This window comes from Mobula birostris, chromosome 12, assembly GCF_030028105.1.
Source record: "Mobula birostris isolate sMobBir1 chromosome 12, sMobBir1.hap1, whole genome shotgun sequence".
Classification (NCBI taxonomy): Eukaryota; Metazoa; Chordata; class Chondrichthyes; order Myliobatiformes; family Myliobatidae; genus Mobula; species Mobula birostris.
This window is the reverse complement of record NC_092381.1, coordinates 39823017-39848490: the sequence shown is the minus strand read 5'-3', so window position 1 is coordinate 39848490 and position 25474 is coordinate 39823017. Positions and strand designations below refer to the sequence as shown.

At 38.9% G+C, this 25474-nt stretch overlaps 1 protein-coding gene across 6 annotated transcripts in view; it reads left to right on the top strand.

The window, feature by feature from the left end:
- rnf220a (ring finger protein 220a) overlaps nt 1–23842 on the top strand; it is a 478182-nt gene extending 454340 nt beyond the window's left edge. For all 6 annotated transcript variants that reach the window (XM_072273652.1, XM_072273653.1, XM_072273650.1 and 3 more), the window contains 2 exons: nt 2528–2602; nt 18653–23842. In XM_072273652.1, coding sequence (XP_072129753.1) covers nt 2528–2602; nt 18653–18724 — 147 coding nt within the window. In that variant the 3' untranslated portion in view covers nt 18725–23842. The remainder of the gene's footprint in view (nt 1–2527; nt 2603–18652) is intronic.
- The last annotated feature ends 1632 nt before the right edge of the window (nt 23843–25474 follow it).

Below are 25474 nucleotides of genomic sequence, written 5' to 3'. Positions count from 1 at the left end.
TTGCGCAGGATCTGAATGTTCATTCATTTAAATGCAGATTGCAATAAAGATAAAGGAGGATTATATTAACATTTTTGTATTGTATTTATGAATTTTAATTATTTTAAAATGAATAATTGTTTAATAACTATGTATTTCTAACAATTTTTCTGAAAATCAGAGGTTTTCAACCAGTAAAGTAGGTCTTATGGGGAGTTTGTTCTGACCTACTTGTCCTTACTGTGTTGTTCAGGTCCTGCTATTGCTTGCCTCTAATACTATGCATACCAGTGAGGTCACCTTCCAGATCAGGTGAAGGGTAATTTAAGGAAATGTGGAAGGCGGGAGCACAAGCACTAAGGGATATGGGGATGGAGCTGGAAAATGTTGCTGAGGGAGAAGATTTGCTATGATCTTGATGAATGGTGGGGCAAACTTGAAAGGACAAATGGCCTGCCCCTGCTCCTGTTTCTTATGTTCCTAAGACCCACTTGGGAAAATCTGTACCTTAACAAATTTTATGTTTTAAATACTCAATGTTGCTTGTTAAGTAGATGATTAGGCTTTTTAAACCTCTGGGATTCATAGTTTATGTATTGTGCCACATGCTTCTGCAGTAACTTATAAATCAGACCTTGGGAAATCTCCAAATGATTTCTTTTGCCTAGTATTCTTAAAATCATCAATGCTGCATAAATACTTAGCTACTCAGGCAAAAAGTCGAACTTTTCAAGTCAATCTGAAATGTTAACTCTTGTTTTATTTTCCACATGTGCTGTCTGACCTGCTGCATGTTTCCAGCAAGTTTATAAAAAATATTTTGGACTTCTGGCCTCTGCAGTTTTTGAATTTTATTTGCTGCAGAATGTTCATATGATAACATGCACATATATACAGTGGGATACATAGGGTTTCACTTCCATATGAAATATATTTCCAACCGGGGGTATGTCGCATAGATGTTCTTTCTTCAGGACTGATAACTTACCCCTTGATGAGGAAAGCACATATGACATTACTAAAATCATTTTTTGTCTTTTTAACAATCATTTCTTGGACATTTTTCTTCAAAGTTTCTGTTCAATCACTTATTTTGAGAGTGATGATATGGTATTGATTGCTAAATGATCTTTGTTTGCAAATGTGTGGTAATAAAATGAAGTAGATGAATATGATTATATGTGCATGTTCATTTTGGTATTGAAAGATGAGTGATTTTACTAAAATAATTATTTCTTCTTTAAATGTTTCTGAAATGAGGGAAACATGCCAAAATTCCATATACTTAATTGACAAGAAAGATATTGATTACCCTTAAAAATGCTAGCAATGAAGAGGATATGTAAACCAACGTCAGCATTTCCTCCGCTGCCCATTTCTCAAGTATTGCGGTCCTAAATGTACTCGGTTATCTCCAATAGGTTGGCTATGTCATTTGCATGCCTGACACCAGATTAGCAGGCAATATATTTTCATTCAGCATAGCAAGAGATTACCAAGTGAACTGAGGAAATAATTAAATGATATTCTCAAAGCCTCCTGGAAGATACTAACATTGTCATTGATTCATGGGAATCTCAAGCCAGTATCTTCTCAAAATAAAGATGGGGCATTTTCTGTGCCATTGACAAATCCTTTCATTAGTAACAGACAGACACACATAATAAATGGCAGAGGAAGAGCAACAGCTCCCAAATTACCCCCACATTATTGCCTTCCCATCCGCAGAACTGAAGTGAAAGCAAGTTATCTTCAAGAGAAACACAAGGAACTGCAGGTTCTAGGATCAGAAGCAACAAAGAAACTGCTTGAGCAACTTGGTGGATTGAACAGTTTGATTTAGGGTATCAATCCAAAATATCAGCAGTTCTTCCCCTTCCCCCTGATGCTACTCAGCATCTACCGGCAAATTTTGCTCAAAGCATCTTCTATTCTGAGGACTACCTAAGAGAAATAGAAAAGTAGGCAAAGCAAGTTGTAGTCAATGCAGAAAAGCTTCACCCACCAAATCATTTAATATTGCTTTATTATGAACAAGGTTTGGCTGTACACAAAACATTGTTGATACAGAGACAATTGATAGGTCAGAGACCATTGCCACTTTTGAAGATAACTAATTGAAGCAGAGAACAATGCTAGGCAATGGAGTGAGAGCAAGTTATTGGGATTCAGGATGGATTGCTCTAGTAAGCAGACAGTCAGAAAAAGCATGAGCCAAAAGATGCTCTCCGATTTTGTAAGGTATCATTTCTATATTTCTCAGCAGAATCGGCAGTAAGGATAGAAATGAAGGTTATTGAATGACAATTAACATAGCACTTAATAAAAGACTATTATTGTTTTGCGCACTTTTCTTATTCTTTGCATAATTATTTATTACAGTAAAATTTTTTGGTGAGCTTGTTTGATCATAGAAAGCAACAGCATCCCAAATTCATAAACAATTTGTCACTTACCTAAAATGACATATGAGCTGTATATAGTTTCTCTTTAATTTTTTCATACAGCACTCTTCAAATTAGTAAGTTTATCTTTTTATTTTGTTCAGGACTCCTACTCGATGCCCCTTACATCAATCCAGTGCTGGCACGTTCATTGTGAGGAATGCTGGCTCAGAACATTGGTAAGAAACTCCTTTCATTTTCCCAAGTTTTTCCTTTCCTTTCTGTCATTCTGCCCTTGTGCCTTCAGGGAAGAGTGTTATAATCTGTTCAAACATTGGACTACAGAAGGAAGCAATTAATAAGAAAATGCTCATCTGTTTCGCAGCCAGCATTTTCCAATACACAATTTATTATATAAACACTTTCACGACGTCCTTTAAAATTTGCTTGCTGTGGCGGCTTGTTACTAATGTTACCATTAAACCATACCCTGAAGACAGCAATAAAGTTGGAATGCTGGGCCCTTGCATCTTTAATCAAAGTGAATGCATGTAATCTTGTTACTGCTGTCTTTTTTTTATGAAACTGGGCAGTGCATGGCAACTGTGTATGTATGTATGTGACTATGTAATGCTCATTGATTATTCTCATTAACCTGGTTCTATTTAAACTAAATCTTCTTTATAATAAGGAAAAGAAAGGAGAATTTTAATGATTGTGCTGCATAGATCATATATAAAACAAATGAAAACAACCAGTACCACAACTAGTGCTGTAAAAATTTAGAAGAAAGGAGTCTTTTCACACAGTTTTAAAGAGTGTTTGAAGTATAAAAAGAACTAATGAACTAAAAAGCATACATTTATTGCTGAGCTTAATACACTAGGGTTGAAGTAAGTTCATTATAACAATTAAGATACTGCTTTAGACTATGATTAAATGTTCCTTAACATATATAATCATTTTTGAAAGCCTGATGTTTCTTTATTCATCCTATTCCTACAATATCAGAGACATAGGGTAGGGTGAGGTAGCTGGGCAGTGAGTGATGTTCTTATATTAAATTGCCCCAATCCAATATGCTAGATTTGATTAATGTTACATTGATCAATTTTCATATCTGTTATGTGCCTCCACTTTTCACCATTAGCTAAGAAGCTAGTAGGTTTAGTTTACACTCTGCTTTGTGATTAGTGGTTAACACCTCACTTTAATCTTCTGGTCATTGGGAAATATTGATTGTCGGTATAAGAGTACAATGAATTGACTACTGGGTTTCATGCTAACGTAACGTATGTTCAGTATCAGGTATTGTTCACATTAATTCCAACAGTTTTGTCTCCATTGCAGATTGCTTAGTAGCAGAGATACCAACAGTGGAACTGTAGACAGGGGTATTGTGACACTACAACTGTTTTGTACAGGCAATGGTATAGAACCAGATTGATTTGGTATTGTGTACATATGACAAAAATGAAATATTAATTTCCATTGTTATCTTAGGGAATTTAAATTAGAGTTGGTCTAATCACACTCAGAGTGAAATGGGAACAGGTTTCCACAAAGAGATTATTGTGCATGGGTGTAATTGTTTTTATTGTATGTTTGCCTTTGTTTTTAAAGAATAATGCTGGATCAAAAACATGTACAGCAGATTTTAGAAAAAATATCTCAACACATTACACAAAGGTGTAATCATTCAGAAATGGACTTTGAACCGAGAAAAAATGGAGATATCAGAAAAGATGTCCAAAAATATGATTAGATTAGGAGGATTTTAACCAGTTGCATAGATGGGTGAAGACTTGCCCACCAATGGTGAGATGAAGAGAGAGAATTTAAGTGGAAGTGCTAAAGGAATAGAGGGTTACTTAGGTTTTGGATTAGAATTAAGCAAATGTGAGTGGTAAACCATGAAGGAATTAAAAATCAGGCTGAGGTATAGATTGCAAGCCAATGGGCAGACAGATACGATAGATGGGTAGACTGGTATGGTGGCTGCTGAGATATGGCACCGGAATTTTGAATGAGCAAGAGGCAGAATGATTTGGAAGGACAAAGTAGCTGAACCTGCCTTGAAAAGTTGAAGTTTAGCAAGTAGAGAGCCTGACTCCTACAGGAAACCCTCATCACATAAATAGTAAATTCTCATTTTCAAGATTTAATGTATGTTGATTGCTTAAGGGGAAGCCTCTTTATTATTCTGATATATTGTGGAAAGTAATAATGTCTGTAAATTATGATAAATTTACTCTTTTGTAGTGAATGCAGCATTCATTTATCTGGTCATGTTAAATAAAACATCAGTTGGTTTATAGCCTCAATCTCGGCCTAGCTGACTAAAAGTTCAATCTTTTTCTGTCCTTTTTTGAGTGTTTATAATCAATCTAACATAGACAAAGGGAATCACGTAGTGACATATGAAACAGGCTAGTTCACAGTGGCAGTACTCTTTATTCAACTTTTAAATCTTGCAAACAATTACTGAGGTATTGAAAACTTTTGTTCTTCCAGGTGTCATGAATAGCCAGTTGTTTGGTATTTCAGTGGTCTTAGTTGTTATGGTGTAATCTTAGGCCCTTTTAAAGCAACCGTCATAATAGAGCATTTAGATAGTGACACACACAAAAAATGCTGGTGAACACAGCAGGCCAGGCAGCATCTATAGGAAGAGGTACAGTTGACATTTCAGGCCGTGACCCTTCATCAGGACCTGGCCCGAAATGTCGTCTGTACCTCTTCCTATAGATGCTACCTGGCCTGCTGCGTTCACCAGCATGTTTTGTGTGTGTTGCTTGAATTTCCAGCATCTGCAGATTTCCTCGTGTTTGCATATAGATAGTATTTGAGTTGTGTGTGAGATGGAGGATAGCATGATATACGGTACTTAAAAACTGAAAGAATTAGCCCTAGAATGTGTAACCAAATTAATAATGTGTATTTACATAGTAGATCTGTAAAATTTAATCCATTTTGAAATCTGACCATAATCTGCGATTTCACCACAAACATCAACCATATTTTCATTGTGGATAATTACTTTGAAGCTATTTTGGATAATTATTCTTCTAGACGATTTTAAATTACACTCTTAGATTGATGGAGAAGGCATCACAAAAATTCTTTTTTTCAGTTTCCTTATAAAATGAAGTAATTGAACATGTAAATTGACATAAGTATGTATTGTAGAATTGAGTCTTTGAACAGTATACAAGTGCAAGGAGCACTTGCAGACAGATCAAGAAACAAGCCAATTCCTCTCAGCATTTTCAGGTTGTTGGTCCTTTGTGACCTCCTCATTGAAAAACCATGTGTAACATTCGTATTGACTTTTATTCAATATCTTAACGCATGACTGAAAACTGAACAACAAACAGTGTCCACCTCATGATGCCATGACAGCAAATGTTAATTTGAGACAATCAAATTCCAATAATTCTAACTGGTTTTCAATTTAAAACAAAAACTACTAGCAGGTCATTTAGCATGTGTAGAAAGAGGCACCATTTAAAATTACAAGCCCTAGACTTCAGCTTTTTCAATTTACCCTGAAGCTACAACATAGAACAGCTCTGGAACAGGCCTTTCGGCCCATGATGTCTCAGCCAACTAGGATCCCAGTTTAAACTGCACAAACCGGGGTAACTTAACAAAAGGGTTGATGTGTGAGATGACTAGTAAGTGTATTGAGCTAACTTATGCTGGTATTCCGTGGATCACCAGGAGCAGGGAAAATCTGTTAATTTAAGGGATGGGCAGATCCATTGAAGCAGTGAAATCTGAGGAATTCAGCTGATCAACAGAGGCTTGTACCTCTGTTGAATTTCTAACCTTCTGGCATAAAGCACAGTTAAGTCCCACAGCAAGCTGGATGATGTGTTAGAAGCAGGCCTTGCCACCATATCCCACCACATCACCACATCATTTGGTGTTTCAAAGTTCAAAGTAAATTTATTATCAAAGTACATATGTGTCACCATATACAAACCTGAGATTCATTTTCTTCATTTTCTTTTGGGTATTGTAGATACAGAGAAACACAATAGAATCAATAAAAAACTGCACACAACAAAGACAAACAACCAATGTGAAAAGTTGACAAACTGTGCAAATACAAGTAAAGGAATAAATAAATAAATAAACAAACAAACAAACGAACGAATATTGAGAACACAAATTGTAGGGAGCTTAAGAGTGGGTCCATAGATTGTGCGGTGAGTGAAGTTATCCCCTCTGGTTCAAGAGCCAGATTCTGCTCAGTCTGATTTCTGCTAATTCTTTCACTTTCAGACCCTGGGGGATCTGGAATTAAACAAACTTTTTTTCATTCAAACACTTTTAAGTATGGTTTGAAAGCTCCTCAGGGATGTGTTTTAATTTGCTAAGGAATTGACTAACCCGCTAACTAGAAAATTGCTGAGGATATTTAATTTTCAGTATTTTGAATTCTGATTACTATCTGATACTTTGACAAAATAATTAAAAATGTTTTTTGGTGGATGAAACCATTTTCAGTTCTGTTATTAACAGCACATCAGTCCATAAAAAATGTGCATTTTCAACATCCTGTCAATAAGTTATTCTCAGATTGTGGATCTCTCTCTCTCCCTCTCCCTCTCCCTCTCCCTCTCCCTCTCCCTCTCCCTCTCCCTCTCCCTCTCCCTCTCCCTCTCCCTCTCCCTCTCCCTCTCCCTCTCCCTCTCCCTCTCCCTCTCCCTCTCCCTCTCCCCCTCCCTCTCCCCCTCCCTCTCCCCCTCCCCCTCCCCCTCTCTCCCCCTCTCTCCCCCTCTCTCCCCCTCTCTCCCCCTCTCTCCCCCTCTCTCCCCCTCTCTCCCCCTCTCTCCCCCTCTCTCCCCCTCTCTCCCCCTCTCCCTCTCGTTCAAATTTCTCATTCAACTATTGATGGGTATAGCCAAATGAAACAGTTTTCCTCCAGGGCCAAGGTGCAAAACACAGTACCAACAGCACATAGCATATAACACCTATAGTTATGTTAGCAGAAAAATATAGTCACAAGAAACATTACAGCTTAAGTCCCTGGGTGTCTTGGCTTGTAGATTGATGCTGCATGGGATGGTGTCCTGTTCCAGCTTGTCTTCCACTGAACAAGCCCTCTAGGGCAGCACAAATGGGAGGGGCAGTACCCAAGCCAGTACAGATTCCAGCGTGTCCACTTGAGGCCCTGGTCCGTTTAGCAACCGAAGCAATGCAGCTCCCCCACTATCGGTCTTTCCAATGAGCAAGTGAACCTTACTTGCGGTATTCTGAATTGAAATGAATTGACTTTATTTCTTACATCCTTCATATACATGATGAGTAAAAATCTTTGTGTTACGTCTCTCTAAATGTGAAATTATAGTAATTTATAATAAACGGTATGTAGAACAGGACAGTGAATATAACATAGAAACACAATTGTATCAGCATGAATTAAGCAGTCTGATTGTCTGCTGGAAGAAGCTGTCCTGGAACCTGTTGGTCCTGGCTTTTATGCTGCGGTACCATTTCCTGGATGGTAGCAGCTGGAACAGTTTGTGGTTGGGGTGACTTGGGTTTCTAATGATCCTTCGGGCCCTTTTAACACACCTGCCTTTGTAAATGTCCTGAATAGTGGGAAGTTCACACCTACAGATGCACTGGGCTGTCTGCACCACTCTGCAGAGTCCTGCGATTCAGGGAAGTACGGTTCCCATACCAGGCAGTGAATGAAGTCCCACCCAACCTCAGTGGAAAAGGCTTGCTTACATTTACCCTATCTGTACCCCTCATAATTTTGTATACCTCTATCAAATTTCCTCTCAATCTTTTACGTTCTAAGGAATAAAGTCCTAACCTATTCAATCTTTCCTTATAACTCAGGTTCTCCAGACCCGGCAACATCCTTGTAAATTTTTTCCATACTCTTTCAATCTTTTTTACATCTTTACTGTAGGTAGGTGACCAAAACTGTATATAATACTCCAAATTAGGCCATACCAACATCTTATACAGCTTCAACATAACATTCTATCTTCTGTACTTAGTACATTGATCTGTGAAGACCAACATGCCAGAAGCTTTCTTTACGACTCTATCTGCATATGACGCCACTTGCAATGAATTATGGACCTATATTCCGAGATCTCTTTGTTCTACTACACTCCTCATTACCCTACTGTTCACTGTGTAAGACCTACCCTGGTTGGTCTTACTGAAGTGTAACACCTCGCACTTGACTGCATTAAATTCTTCCTGCCATTTTTCAGCCCATTTTTCCAACTGGTCCTGATCCCGCTGCAAGCTCTGATAGTCTCTGTTCACTACACCTCCAGTCTTGGGGTCATCCACACATTTGCTGATTCAGTTAACTATATTATCATCCAGTTTGTTGATATAGGTGACAAACAACACCAACCCTGCAGCACATCACTAGTCACAGGCCTCCAGTCAGAGAGGCAACCATCTACTACGTCTCTCTGGCTTCTCCACAAAGCCAATGTCTATTCCAACTTGCTACCTCATCTTGAATCCCGAGCAACTGAACTTCCTTGACCAACCTCCCATGTGGAACCTTGTCAAATGCCTTGCTAAGGTCCATGTAGACAACATTAACTGCCTTGCCTTCATTCACTTTCCTGATAACTTCCTTGAAAAACTCTTATTAGATTAATTAGATATTTGTCCTGCCATGCTGACAATCCTTAAGCAGTCCATGTCTATCCAAATACTTATATATCCAATCCTTTTAAAATACCTTCCAATAACTTTTCCACAATTGATTTCAGCCTCACTGGCATATAATTTCCTGACTTATGTTTAGAGCTTTTCTTAAACAGCAGAACAACATTGGCTATCCTCCAATCCTCTGGTACCTCTCCTTAAGTTATTTCGTCCATCTTTTGCAGCCAAGATGCCAAGCACTGGATTTCCCTCCCTAAACATCTTCAGCTTTTCACGTATCTTTCTAATTTTATGATACTTCTTAAATCTTGATTCTTTGATCAACTTTTGGCCATCTGCCTTGAAACATTGAACATTGCAGCACAGGTACATGCCCCTTCACCCGTGGTGTCTACGTTGAACATGATGCTAAATTAAGCTAATCTCTTCTGCTTGCAAACAATCCATATCCCACCATGTCCTGCATTTTTATGAGCTTATCTGAAAGGCTCTTAAACACAGCTATCATATTTGCAAACACAAGGAAATCTGCAACTTTTATGTGTGTTGCTATCTTATTTGCAGATCACCAATTCCCCTGGGAGCACATTCCAGGCACCTACCTCCCTTGGTGTTAAGAAAATAAAATTTTAAAATACTTGCCCCTGATATCTTCTGTAAACTTTCCCCCTCTCACCTTAAAGTTATGCCCTCTATTTGACATTTCTAACCTGGGAAAATGACTCTTGACTGTCCTAATTATTTATCCCTCTCATAATTTTATAAACTTCTGTCAGGTGTCCCCTCAGTCCTCAAACTCCAGAGAAAACAATCCATGTTTGTCCAATCACTGGTTATAACTAAAACCCGCTAGTCCAGGCAGCATCCTGGTAAACCTCTTCTGCACCCTGTTTACACTTCACATCCTTCCTGTAATGGGGCGACCAGACCTAATGACTCCTTACTTGGATAACTTCAGTTTTTGCTAGCAGGAATTTCTGTGGAGCTTTATATGATGTTAAAGGTGCTAGAGAAGCTATTAATATTGTAGCATTATGCTCTCTAGAAATTAAGAGCACTAAGCCATATTTGGGATTTATCCAGAGTGGGATTTTATTTTGAAAATTTGCATGTATTTCTTAAATTCGGTATTCGGTATGTTAAGAAACAGTTTATTTCTGCACCTGGTATGGTAATGAACTTGTATCTGTTAAATAAATGAACCACACTGGTGTATAGCAGGTAAATGGTAAATGTGACTTGTTTTTGTATACTGTTAGTTCATGCTACAGAGTCAAATGTAATTAAGTAGAGACAGTGAAAAAGTTGAAAGGCTTATTTAAGTGAAGTTAGATCAGCAGTTTATTGTTTATTGCTGTACTGTTACTTCTTTCCATGTATTACATGTTTATTTTGCATACAGATTTTTACAGTCTGTGTAATTGTTCCTTTGACGTTTCAGCAGGGCACTCTTTTAAAAAAAGCTTGCTCCAAGTTCAAAAGAAGAATGCTATAGCATAATATTCATAATCATCTTTGATGGTGGTTACCGTCTAATCAGGAATTTACAGTTTACAGTGATCTAGACAGTTTCTCAGCTGGACTAGGTGCAGATACTGATGTTGGATTTTTATATTAGAAGGCATTCCATTATTCAGTTTACCTTATACTTATAGTTTATTGTCGCCAAACAATTGATACTAGAACGTACGATCATCACAGCGATATTTGATTCTGGCGCTTCCCACTCCCTGGATTACAAATATTAAATATTAAAAATATTTAAAATAGTAAAAATTAGTAAATATTAAACATTTAAATTATGAATTATAAATAGAAAATAGAAAAATGGAAAGTAAGGTAGTGCAAAAAAACCGAGAGGCAGGTCCGGATATTTGGAGGGTACGGCCCAGATCCGGGTCAGGATCTGTTCAGTAGTCTTATCACAGTTGGGAAGAAGCTATTTCCCAAATCTGGCTGTACGAGTCTTCAAGCTTCTGAGCCTTCTCCCGGAGGGAAGAGGGACGAAAAGTGTGTTGGCTGGGTGGGTCATGTCCTTGATTATCCTGGCAGCACTGCTCCGACAGCGTGCGATGTAAGGTGATTTGCAAAGTGGAATTCTTTCCTGTAGTTCAAAATGTTAAAGGAAAACTGTCAGTTTCAAATATATTCCATTACTGACCTTTTGATAAAATACTTATGACTAAATAAATTCAGACTATAAATCTATCTAGCCTGTTAGTAAAACTTGATTCATGTCTTGTAGAAAGTATGTCCAAAAAGAAAGCATGTTTGCTTTACAGAAGTTGTATTTTGTGAACTTGTGATTTATTGGAAAATGAATAGCCATGTTTTCCCCAGTGAGCCCTTCTGTACTGCGTATTGGAAGCCCAGTGAGTGGCTAATCTGCTTCCCTGCAATAACTCGTTTAACATTGCTGTGTACAGAGCAACACAACAGTAATAGTTTAAGTTACAAATGGCAGAATTGAAGCCACACAGCTTGAAGCTATAGTCTTCTGGCTGTACTCTTTCTGTTTACTCTGAAGTAGACACCTAGAGTTTCATAGCATTTGAAATGAATTGGTATATTTACCTCTTCAAAATATTTTTGAAGATGCGTAGACATTTTTCTCAGGATGCTTTGACCAACAGTATATTTTTCTCCTTGATTTATCTCGTCATACTATGCTTTGCGGATTTCTAGGTATCTATTTATAGGCTCTTATCAATGCAAATCTTAATCTAAGTGTTCTGAGATATGCAACAGAACACTTATGCTTTTCGGGGAAAGTGGGTTAACTCACTACACAAGCACGCAAGGATTTAAAGCTATCTTACTTATTCCCAATTTCCGTTTCTTTGCCTGCTACTTGTGTAGCTGATGTCCGATTGACCAAAATGTACCATGGCCTTCCTGCAAGATGATATTGGAGGCCTGTCACCTCAGATGTTCAATTGAAGAGAATAGTTTAGGAAGTCTGGGCAAGAGATGCTAGGAAGCAATGCTTCGTTGACCTTGTGGTTTTAATGTCAACCTTCCGTGGCAAATGTTTGCACAGTTCATACAAATTTATATTGACACACAAAGAAAACTGCCCATCTGTTAATCAGAACAGTGTAACTAAGACTGCTCTTACTATCAAGGCTGTTGAGAGCAAACAGGATTAACAAACTCGGTTGTCAAGTGAACTCAACCCTTTCAGGTTGCTTTACTGATTACTCTGTTAATATTGAGCTTTGGCATTGCAGTTAGTGGCTATTGTTCTTGCATTATCTCCTTTTGGCACTTCAGCTTCTGATAGTAGTTAGAGGTAACCACTCATTCTAATGTCTGTTCACACCTTTTTGCTGTCACTTTCTTTGATAGATGAGCTAATGGTAGTAGATCATTTACTTGCTTTTTCAGACTCACTTGTCATTGTTATGAGAAGGAGCAAGGGCTGTGTGGGTCATTGAATTCCTCTTCACTACAATAATTACTTGGTGTATAATATTTTTGAGTTCTGTATATTAACCCCTAGGAATCTGTCACAGGACTGCATGAGTTTGCACAATAGCCGCAAATTATGGCTTCGTCCCAGTTTGTATTTGCGTTTGAAGATGCACTATAAGCCTTCCCTGGCTCTGAGTTGCTGGGGTAAGCTGTAACACAGATAAGGTGAACTCAAGATATAGGAAGTGGTAAGGAAAAGAAGAGAGTAGAACACAAACCAGCAAATCAAGCCTTGAAAACATGGAGCTTGCTTAATTATTTGAACAGGGTCTATTGAAGGAAGGGAAATACCTCAAATTTTACATTTAGATTTTTAAATTTTAAAAATCAAAACAAAAGATGAGAAATCCCTGCAGTTCTAGTAATGTGATCCTGACCTAAGGGAAGAAGACCTGCAGTCTCTCTGTTGAGTAGTACAAGAGGCGGGGGGAGTGGGGGTGGAGAGAGAGAGTAAAATCTTGAAAGGGTAATGGAATGGGCAGATATGAGCCAAATCCAGTTATATATAGATAAAATGAAGAAAAAACATTTGGCATAAGAAGTGGCAAAAGAAATTGTAAAGTACTGGATTCCGGTATTTAAAGATGATTCAGAAACACCGAGGAAATAGAAGCTGGAGTAGGCCATATGATTTCTCAAATCTACTCCACCATTCAATAAGGTAATGTCCATTTTCTTGCCTAATCCACATATCTGCTGAACTTCCTGGGGATGTTCAACTATTTTATCAATCTCAGCTTTCAATATACTCAATTATCGATCTCTAAGGTGAGACAACAGCTTTTCACCAACCATTTTACCAATCCCTGTCATCTACCCTTCTGTGAGATTATCAGTCATTCATTTATACTCCAATGCAAATGAGCTTGTCTTTAATCATTAAACAACACTTTCATCATGGGAATGAAATTAACATGTATATAATTTCTTAGATAAAAAGAAATGCACTGTTTGTTTTTACTAAAACTCAAAAACTTGAGGAAGTTTAATCTTAAATGTGGCCTTAAATATATAAAGACCAAGCATTCAAAGGGCACACCGCAATTAACAGCGCACTGATGATGACTCCTTGTATGGTGATGAAACGTTTGCAAGTAAATTGCCAAGATCTGAGAACCACTCAATCCAACCAGTTGTATATCTCTTTGCATCTTCTGTAGGTGATTTTCCAACCTGGCTTTATAAGATCAATGCACATAAGTCGCAATTTCCCATGTTATCTATCATGAATGGAAGTTCTAAATAGCAAATATCCTTGAAATAATACTTGTAGCCGCCTTTGAGTAGCAGTCATCCTGCCTAAAATGATGCATTTATTCTGTCCTTTCAGATAGTCTTTCATGCTGGTTAATATCTAAACTCCATACTTTCCCAACCATGTAAGCTCCTTTAGTTTATATAAAGCACTTGTTTGGCACCCTGCACAGATTCATTTTGATGTACTAAACAGTGCCTTGAAAAAGTAATACACATCATAGTTGCTGGTGGACGCAGCAGGCCAGGCAGCATTTCTAGGAAGAGGTACAGTCGACGTTTCAGGCCGAGACCCTTCGTCAGGACTAACTGAAGGAAAAGTTAGTAAGAGATTTGAAAGTGGGAGGGGGAGGGGGAAGGGGAGATCCAAAATGATAGGAGAAGACAGGAGGGGGAGGGATGGAGCCAAGAGCTGGACAGGTGATTGGCAAAGGGGATATGAGAGGATCATGGGACAGGAGGTTCAGGGAGAAAGACAAGGGGGGGAACCCAGAGGATGGGCAAGGGGTATAGTCAGAGGGACAGAAGGAGAAAAAGGAGAGTGAGAGAAAGAATGTGTGTATATAAATAAATAACAGGTGGGGTATGAGGGGGAAGTGGAGTGTTAGCGGAAGTTAGAGAAGTCAGTGTTCATGCCATCAGGTTGGAGGCTACTCAGACAGAATATAAGGTGTTGTTCCTCCAACCTGAGTGTGGCTTCATCTTTACAGTAGAGGAGGCTGTGGATAGACATACCAGAATGGGAATGGGATGTGGAATTAAAATGTGTGGCCACTGAGAGATCCTGCTTTCTCTGGTGGACAGAGCATAGGTGTTCAGCAAAGCGGTCTCCCAGTCTGCGTCGGGTCTCGCCAATATATAGAAGGCCACATCGGGAGCACCGGACGCAGTATATCACCCCAGCCGACTCAGGTGAAGTGTCGCCTCACCTGGAAGGACTGTCTGGGGACCTGATTGGTGGCAAGGGAGGAAGTGTAAGGGCATGTGTAGCACTTGTTCCGCTTACAAGGATAAGTGCCAGGAAGAGATCAGTGGGGAGGGATGGGGGGGACGAATGGACAAGGGAGTTGCATAGGGAGCGATCCTTGCGGAAAGCGGGGGGGGGGGTGAGGGAAAGATGTGCTTAGTGGTGGGATCCCGTTGGAGGTGGCAGAAGTTACGGAGAATATTATGTTGGACCCGGAGGCTGGTGGGGTGGTAGGTGAGGACCAGGGGAACCCTATTCCTAGTGGGGTGGCGGGAGGATGGAGTGAGAGCAGGTGTGCGTGAAATGGGGGAGATGCGTTTGAGAGCAGAGTTGATGGTGGAGGAAGGGAAGCCCCTTTCTTTAAAAAAGGAGGACATCTCCCTCGTCCTGGAATGAAAAGCCTCATCCTGAGAGCAGATGCGGCGAAGACGGAGGAATTGTGAGAAGGGGATGGCATTTTTGCAAGAGACAGGGTGAGAAGAGGAATAGTCCAGATAGCTGTGAGAGTCAGTAGGCTTATAGTAGACATCAGTGAATAACCTGTCTCCAGAGATAGAGACGGAAAGATCTAGAAAAGGGAGGGAGGTGTCGGAAATCGACCAGGTAAACTTGAGGGCAGGGTGAAAGTTGGAGGCAAAGTTAATAAAGTCAACGAGCTCAGCATGTGTGCAGGAAGCAGCGCCAATGCAGTTGTCGATGTTGAGGGCAGGGTGAAAGTTGGAGGCAAAGTTAATAAAGTCAACGAGCTCAGCATGTGTGCAGGAAGCAGCGCCAATGCAGTTGTCGATGTAGCGAAGGAAAAGTGAGGGACAGATACCAGAATAGGTACGGAACATAGATTGTTCCACAAAGCCAACAAAAAGGCAGGCATAGCTAGGACCCATACGGGTGCCCATAGCTACACCTTTAGTTTGGAGGAAGTGGGAGGAGCCAAAGGAGAAATTATTAAGAGTAAGGACTAATTCCGCTAGACGGAGCAGAGTGGTGGTAGAGGGGAACTGATTAGGTCTGGAATCCAAAAAGAAGCGGAGAGCTTTGAGACCTTCCTGATGGGGGATGGAAGTATATAGGGACCGGACATCCTTGAAAAAGAACTTAGCTCCCACAACTATTTTCCCATTTTCTAAATTTAAAATATATTAAAGTATGATTATTTTGAGCTAATCTACAAAACATTTGATTTGGTATGATGCATAAAGGGAAATTCCAAAGCTTGTCAACAATCTTCTAAGAATTAAAAGCCAAAATTCTGAGGCTGAAAAAGTATTAATTTGCTTTGCTATACTAATTTTCCTCAGGTACAATATTGTATATTACCTTACCAACTCAACCAATTTGTTGAATTAGAAAACAGGAGGATGACCTGAGTAAGTACCCCCTCTCTCTGTAAGGTCCAATAGTATGGTAGATTTTGAACAGATCAAACCAAAATGAAGACAAAAGAACATTCAAGGCACGTCAGGGAAATGATAATAGAGAAGCACAGTTCTGGGGAAGTGTACAAGACTATCTCAAAGGCACTGAGTGTACGTTGGAGCTCAGTGCAGTCCATCATGAAAAGGTGTGAAACCACAGCCACTCTAACCCATGCTAGGTTGAGCATCAAGCTAGCAACTTGGTCTCGTAAAACACTCAAACGCTAAAGAAACAGGAAGGTTGCCACCTGATGCGCCTGAAGGCATGGGGAAGAACTATGAACACAGCCACGCTGCCTAGGTCAGGCCACCCCTCTAAACATAGTTGCTGGAGAAGAGTGGCATATGTAAGGGAGGCTACTGTGACAGCAGCAGTCACTCCGAGTGAGCAGCAGATGCCAATGGCTGCAACTGGAGATGAAGTTCAAGACCTCAGAATCTCTTAAGGCCTTGCACAAATAGGGTATTTATGAAAGAATGGCAAGGAAGAAGACTGAGCTAAAAAAGAAAGCATATCCTTGCCTGTAAAGACTTTGCCAAGTGTCTCTTAGAAGAGATTGTAAAGATGTGGAAGAAGGTCTTGTGGTTGGATGAGACTTTTTGGCCTCAACGCTACGTGGTACGTGTGTCGTAAATCTAACACTGCGCAACCACTAGGTAATACCATCCGTATGGTGGAGGTTGCACCATGCTATAGGGAGGCTTTTCAGCATCAGGGACTGGAAATCTGGTTGATTTCCATCATCAGATGAATGCTGCTAAATAGAGAGAGATCCTGGATTAAATAAAACCTGCTAGCCTCTGCCAGAAAGTTTAAACTGAGGAGGAAGTTAGTTTTTCAGCAGGACGATGACTCAAAGCACACTGGGAGAGCAACCATGGAGTGGCTTCAAATGAAGAAAATTGATGTCCTTGAATGGCCCAGTCAGAGTCCTGACTTTAACCTGATGGAACATCCCTGGCAAGACCTCAAAATTGCTGTCTACTGCCACTCCCCAACTAACCTGGCATAGCTTGAGCAGTTTTGCAAGGAGGAATTGGCAAATCTTGCTCCATCATGTTCTGCAAAGCTAATAGATACATCCAAAAAAAAACTATAATAGTAACTGCAAGAGGTTGTTCAACTAATTACTGAGCAAAGGGGGATGAGTAGTTTTGAACTGCTGACATTTCAGGTTTTGAATTTTTAGTTTTTCATGCTTTACAATTTCCAGTTTTTTTGGTTCTACTGTATGTGGGGGGGCGGGAGAGGAGCATGTAATTCACAAAGAAAAGTTCAGTGAAATGAATCAGAATCCCTGGTTGTAATACTCATTTATGTGAACCAAAAGTTGGAGGCTGAATACTTTTACAAGGCACTGTATGCTCAAGTTCTCTCTTGTCTGCCCCGTAATTAGATCCTTACTGCAGAGAGAAAAATATCACAGGTATGTTTCTGGGATGGGAGCCTAAGTTATAAGTTATATGAAAAGACTGGATAGGCTAGGGTTTTTCCCCCTCAAAGCATAAGAGGCTGGTGGGTGATTTTTTTAAGACCTTATAAAATCATGAGGGGTGTAGATAAAGTGAATAGTCACAGTCCTTTTCCCAGAGTAGGGGATTCTAAAACCAGATGGCATAGATTTTAGTCTGAGAGAGGAAAGATTTAAAGGAGATGTGAGGTGCATCTTTTTTACACAGAGGGTCGTGGGTATATGAAATGAGGTGCCAGAGGAAATAGTGACGGGTGCAGTTACCACATTTAAATAAAACATTTGGACCGGTACATGGATAGGAAACACCTTCTGATGATGTTAATGGTCGAACTATTTGTAGAAATTATTTGTAGTACATGCAAATAATTTCTAGATTTTCTTGGAATATGAAAGATCATACATCTTTGCCTTAAATCCAGTAGTCTCTAAGAAAACACTAAATTGGAAGAAAACAATACTAATGCAAAGTACTATACAGCTCCACCCCTCCCCCCCCCCCCCCCCCCCATTTTGTGTGTTTAATGTGATTTGGTAGCAAGGTTTATCATAACAGATCTCTTTTTGTTCTGTCAACTCCAGTGATAGCAATGGCTGGGAGGAAACATGCATTCTGAACTAATTTAATTGAAAGCAGCGAAGGATGACAGTTTAGGCTGTGAACCGGCATGAAAACCAAAGCATATCCTGAAATAATTTGTTTCTTTTTCAAATTATCATGATATGAAAATGTATACTGACAATTATTTACAGAAAAGAACTCAAAATGCCTCTTGCTTGAAGTGATAATGTGCAGGAGAATGATCAGAAGGAGAAATGAAAAAAATCCGGTTTTGTTCTTTCCTAAGTGTTGTAACCTGGAGAAAATTTGAAATTATGGCATTTTTCACCATTCTAGGAGTTAAAACAAATGTAAAAACTCAGTGGTGATGTCTAAGGATTCAATGGCCAATAACCATATTTCAAATCAATGTCAAAGGAGGAGAAGTAAGAAATTATTAATAGTTGATATTCAATGTTTAATTCTAAGTACTTCTTTTATTGCAGGGTGCCAAAAAGCTGTGTCCACAGTGCAACACAATCACATCCCCTGGAGATCTCAGGCGTGTCTATTTGTGAAGAAGTAGGATATGGAAGAGAGGCCACAGTTATCCTGAGGTCTAGTTAGACACAATGCCTCGCAGCAGGAAGAGGACCATGGACATTTGTGGGGTAGCACCAAAAATAGTGTACAAATATTCCATTTTTGTTTTTCTCTTAAATGTTTGGAAGAAGAGAGGCAACCCATCCAGGAGGAAAACTTGGTAATCCTGTTAGTTGTACTTTATATAAAAAAAAGGATCCCCAATACCCATCCGAGTTTTATCAGATGATTGATGCTCTGTACTTATACACAAGCTCCTCCCTAATTCTGGTTCTGGAAGCTACGTCTGCTAGAAGACATTCTGGGCTGTACATTGTGAATGGACCTGTACTGTGTTCTATTGTGGTGTTATAGTGACAAAAAAAGATGAAGCACATGTAATATAAATTATGTATGTTTACACCATTGATTGTGTATAAATGGAATAGACTTATGAACAGTGCATACTAATAAGTCCTTAATCATTTTGAGAGAAAAAAAGAGAAGCGATACGCATTAAACTTTCAGTAATTTTTACCCGACTGCCTAAGATTGAAGTATCTGGAGCTGTTGGTTAAAAATGAATCTAGTTTAATGAATAATTTGTGGTGTATATTTCTCATTCAGAGTAAAGGAACAGCTTTGGTAATGGCTGTAATAATACCCATAACTTAAATGCTAAATGATGTAGGCAAGTTGGCTTGTCTTAGTTGTAACAAATGGGCTGCTTGTACTAGAAGCCTGACCCATTTTAAATATCAGGCGGCCGCAGCAACAGTCCACTGAGGGAAAAATAGGCTGAGCCCCATGTAGCGGCCACAGTCCACTCCCTGAACTGTAAGCTGTGTTTGTTCTTGTGGACCAGCGTTGTGCTGTGTGTCTCAGTTGTACCAGAATATGTAACCAGTTATAATGTTTGTTCTTCATGTGAAAATTCCTGGAATATACTCAAGAATTTGAAGGTAGATTTTGAAAGGGATGCAGAGCTTTTGTGATTCGTGGTTGCCTGCAACAATTTGGCATCACTGCCCCTCTCAAACATGGTAACTGAATTGGCTTCATCCACTGTTTCTGAAAATCTTTCCAGTGTTACCAATTGTTAAAGTTTGTACAGCCCATCATTATACGTCTCCCAGTTTTAGTGTTGTGTCTTGTTAATAAGGTGGTTAGACTTTGGTTCCTGATTCTCTTCTGTATAACATTTATGCTACATTCTGGGACGATCACAAAAACGTGCAGCTTGTAATTTCATATAAAATGCTTGGCTCCTAAGGAACCAATCATAAAACAATTGGAGCCATTAAAATCCACTCAATTCTTTACAGAAACACTTGTGGGCTATGACAACCCACAGGTCTAAAAAGAGACAAAAATATTACTGATTTATTGTAGAAAATGACCTTTGATGTAAAAGGAATCTCCTGGCCAGAGAGGGCTATATGATAAAATTTAAATGTAACAACCGTTTTGACGTTGGTTGGACATAGTTGCAATTCCTTACAATTTTAGTTCCTTTTTTTTTCCTCTTTAATGACCAGTTGCTGATTTGATGTTTCCAGACATCCCATAAATGCGGGACTTTTTTTTTAAACAACTATTGCCACAGTTCATGTAATATGGCTTTAATGAACAAAGCTTGAAATATCCATTAACACACTGGCATTTGCTAATAAAATATTCAGAGTCCTTGCAAAATAAATTGTGGTTGTCTGTGCCAGTACAGAAGCAAATTATTTAATTATAAGGTATTTTCTGCTTTGCACTCTGTGTTGTTTATTCTGAGGAATTAAAAATCATGGGGTCTATTTTAAACAATTACAAACAGATATTAGACTATTGTTTGCCTAAAAATACTAACAAGTGTCAAATCTGGACATTCCATGGCATAGAATTGTAAATAACCATTTAAATTTGGGTGGTATTTTGATCAATCAAACAAGATAAAATTCTCTTTGATTGTTAAATGCTGAGGGTATGAAGTTAAATAACAGCAGTAGTGTTGAGCTAGAAACTCCATGTGAAACTGCTGTTAAAACTGATAGCAATGTACAACCTACCAGACAACCCACCTGATCCTCATTGATGGCATTATCAAGGTTTGTGAATGCAAATACTGAAGAAGAAAGAAGTGCAATCTTCACAATGGGTTTGTGATGCCATTTATTTTGTGAAACACATAGATTATGCCTAGTTTTATTCATTGTCATTGTTTCTCCTTACTATAGCCCAAAATAGTGAGCTTTATCGGGGGAAGCAGCAAATGGGTTATTCGAGTAGTTTAAGAATAATAGAAGTAGCATTCTTGGAATGGCAGTGATGACTTGGAAAGAAGAACAATTCATAACTACCCATGAATGAGCTAAATTAACAACAATAAATTGGCAGCATCGTCAAGTAATTTTCATTTAGGTTTTTTGACAAGTGTTTGGGCCTTTAGGCTCATAACATTTGCTGTTTGTTTTTGCTAAATGAAAATGCTGCCTCATAAGTTTCTTTCATTCCGTTTCATAAGGTACTACAAATGAAGATATTCATGAGGCAAAATAAATAACAGTAAGAAATGCTGCTTTTCATGTCCTCCATTGAGTTCCTTTCATGCAAAACCTTGTCCTTTTATTATTTCCATAATCTGTTTTGCACAGATTTTTGTGAATGATTCACTAATGAGAATTATGGCCAGATGTTTGAATACTCTTTCCAATGATACTTGAGAATCGGGTGTCTGCCCACAGATTTTTATTTTCTTTTACCTTTCTGCACTATTCCTTTGAAACTATTGATGAGGAGCTATGTGAAAGTAACATTGCAACTAGTCCTAAGATTTCTCCTCCATCCGTGCAATGAATCTTGCACTATTTTTCAGTCCCTGTTCTAGCCAGAGCCAATATGAAAGCAAGAACTTATCAAGTAAAGAAAGTCATCCTTATCATCCAGTTTTCTTTTAATCCCTGTTTTAGACAGGTAAAGCAGAAGTGTTGCTTTGTCATTTTTCAAATTTGTTGAGGATGGAATACAAGTTGACAGAATGAAAATGGTTATATAATTTTCTGTACGTAACTTTCTAGTTTCAGAATATGTGTTGTGAACATCCACAAGTTAATTTAATCATCTGGTGTTTGTTGCATATAAGTTGGTTATTGTACTCAATTCTTACAGACTATGCTGATTTTGTTTACCACCTTGATTGAACTTCTCAGTGTTAGTAAGGGGCTGAAAGTTGGATGAAGTTGAAAGGAGCTGATATACTAAGAAAAGATATATTAGTTGGAGCTTTTTTTCCTTCCTTGTTTGGTTTTCTTTATTGAAACTCTTCTCTGCAAGTGTTTCTTTCCATCTTTTATGATGGTGCATCTGTTTGTGGTGTCACTGCTAACAAAATCGCATTAAGCTTTCTGCTATTTAAGGTAGAATTGTCCTTTACAATTTAAGACACTTATGTATAACATCCAATTCAGGCTGCAGATCTAATGGCACTGCTAAATTCCATTGCGTTTCAAAAATCTTTTCTAGCCAGGCGTGTTATGATGCTTGTCGAATCTGTCAAAATGCTTTCTTCATTGGTCTGCAATCAGCATTCAGAAGACTTGATTCCAGTGATCATGAAGAAGGATTTAACTGTATTAATTCCTCATTAGCACCATATTTCTGAAGAACTGCAAAACTTCCCAATCCATTCAGTACCAGACTGGTAAACAATCAGGCGAAGTGAGTCATTTTAAGAGGCAGATGTCCCTTGGAGAAGCATTGGCAAACCTGATATGGAGGTACTTGTCAAGATACTGATATACCTTAATCTGCACTTGCAGCTATTTCCTCCCTTCTCTTTAACAATCCCCCATCCCAAAAAAGTGGGCAAAGTGAAATAAATTCAATCCCACTTTTGTGCCAACTACTCAAGAGCATGACTGAATCAAAATGCCAGGTTATACGGATGCAGAATAAGACAGTTCCCACACTACCTCTCATCGTTTGCTCTTCCCTGGATGTACATGACATTTAATAAAGGTACATTCATGTGGGGCTATGTTTCATAACAAGCATCTTCTGCAGTTCTTCTAACAGTGAAATGAACTGGTGACATTAGTGTGTGTAGACAATAATTATTTTCCATAAAGTTGATTTAATAATTCTTATGTCCAGAATAATGGCAAAAGAACTTCAATCAGAATATGGCATGGTATGTTGAGTTTGGATTGAGATGAGATGGTTCTACCACAAGAGTAATATTCTCTGCCGAGATGTGATCTCTACTCCTCTGTCCCATTTTGTTTTGGATCCACAGGCAACATCACATGACAAAAGTCAAGTATCCATTAACTATAATTTGGTTTGCTAACACAATTTGGAAAATATGTATTTTTTCCTATCTTGTCACATCACCCTGAAGCAAATGGTTCATGGCGTGGGAATTTGGTTACTATGGGGAGGTTTAGGGTGGAAGCTGGGATTGCTGAACTAATTATGTGCTCAGGTTGGGGTTTCATACATTTTTCTAATGACATACAAGGTCATTCAGTCCTTTGAATCTATGCCAGCTTTTTGAGCAATTCCATCACTCCCACTCCCCCACTTTCCTGCAGCTCAGATTGCCTCCCCATATTAATGCATTGATTTTCCAGTGCACCAACAATAATATCTTTACTTTGATTCCTGTTTAACATTGAAATTCTGCTTGAGTCCTAATTAAATGCTGGAACCTTAGCGAGAGGTGACTTCATGAAGCTCAGGATATAACAGCATGTGCGAGGATTCTGAAGATCTAACAACAGAAATGAACTGTGGAATGAGCAAAATAAGGCCAAAGATGTAACAAGTTAGAACTGCATTTTTATGAGTGCTTCCTTCCTTCCCGCCTCCCCCACTGAACATTTAAACAGCAGGACTGCATTGTGGGTAGAAAAGGATACTGTAAGGTTGAGTGATTTAACCACCTTCTGTCTGGTTTGCAAATGTAAAATTGATGCATTCTGTGCTTGACGTTGGCATAGACCAAAAGCCTTTTATTGTAGAATTTGCGCTTTGTGTCTCCGTGTGAAGCCTGTACCTTAAAGTATTGGATTTCTGAGTCTTGCTGTTGAAATACTTGTAAAGAAAATAATAAATTTTTTGTAACTCACCATATATAAAGGAGTAATGAGAGATTCTTTGTATGGTTGAAGACCCATTGCAAAACATTTTTGTTTACTGTCAGCAGAAACAAGTGAATTTGGAGTTACAGTACTTCTCATTTATAGGTAATGTACACTTCTGTTTATTTATCATAGCGAAATGTCAGTTCACTTCACAACAGTACATAGTCAAAATCGACTCTGAATTAGAAACAGTCATTTCAAGGAAGGCAACCAACAGTGTAGTAAAAACAAGTTTCAAAAAGTACCTTAATGGTGGATAGGGGCACACAAAAGGGTTTAGGGAGGAATCTCCAGAGCGTAGTCCTTTATACACCGTAGAGGAAAGCAGGGTATGAAATGGCAAAATTTGACATCAGAAATGAGTATTTTAACACTTGTGGGTTTGCATTAAGGAGAAAATGAAATTTGTCCTGTTAGAAGCTATAACTGAAATGCGTAAATACAACAAACCAATCGTTATGAAATTGCTCTGAAATGATCCACGACCTGTGTATTGGATGGTGCTGTCAGCTGCTAATTCACTCGTGATGTGAGCTTCAGTATTCAGCTCTTAACAGGCCACCTGTTTACTGAATGAATAGGCTTGGCCGACTGCCCATTTAATTCTGTAAAAAAAATGGTAATCAGCCCGAACACAAATGCAGCCCTGGTACAGAATTTAGGGGTAAAACAATACACCAGTTTCACTTCACTCTTCCAGACTGCCATTATAAGATAGAGCTGGATATTCAATGGAAAAAAAATGCATAATTATTATTCAATCTGCTAAGAGTGTTCAAAATAGAACTCCTGTAACATATGTGATTCGAAGATTATGCTGTTAAATAGTGAGCACCTCTGATTAACAATGGATTTCAAGTAATGGCCCCTTTGTCATTCTGCAATTTTCTTTTCCAGATTGTATGATGACTCAGTTTTCTTCTGATCTTGGATACCGATATTGTGATGTTTTTGTTGGTGCTGATGTTTTGGGTACAAATTGATGAAAATACAGTGGATTAGGTAGAGGCCAGTCCAGTAGTTGTTACTGCTCATCGGAGTCATTAGTAATGTAGTCCTTTGCTCAGACAATGATATATTTCAATAAACCCTAATGCTTGGACAAAGAATTCTGTGTCTCCCTGAGCCAACAGGAGGTTCAAGTAAGACAATACTTCAAGTGTTTTTGTTAAAAAATAAGGTTTGTGTGACCCTACCAGGGATAGGGTTCCTCTTGTCCTCACCTACCACCCTACCAGCCTCCGTGTCCAGCAGATAGTTCTCCGCAACTTCTGCCATCTCAAATAGGATCCCACCACCAAGCACATCTTTCCCTCACCCACTTTCTGTTCCCTACACGACTCCTTTTCCCTTTCATCCCTCACCACTGATCTCCCTCCTGGCATTTATCCTTCCAAGTGGAACAAGTGCTACACCTGTCCGGACACCTCATCCCTCACTACCATTCAGGGCCCCAAACAGTCTTTCCAGGTGAGGTGACACCTGGAAAGACTGTAAGCAATTTTGGACCTGGGGAATGAAAGGGTTAAAGTATTTGGAGCAATATGTACAAACTGCTGGAGTAACTCAAAGGCCAGGGAGCATCTATGGTAAAGGGTAAACAGTCGACGTTTT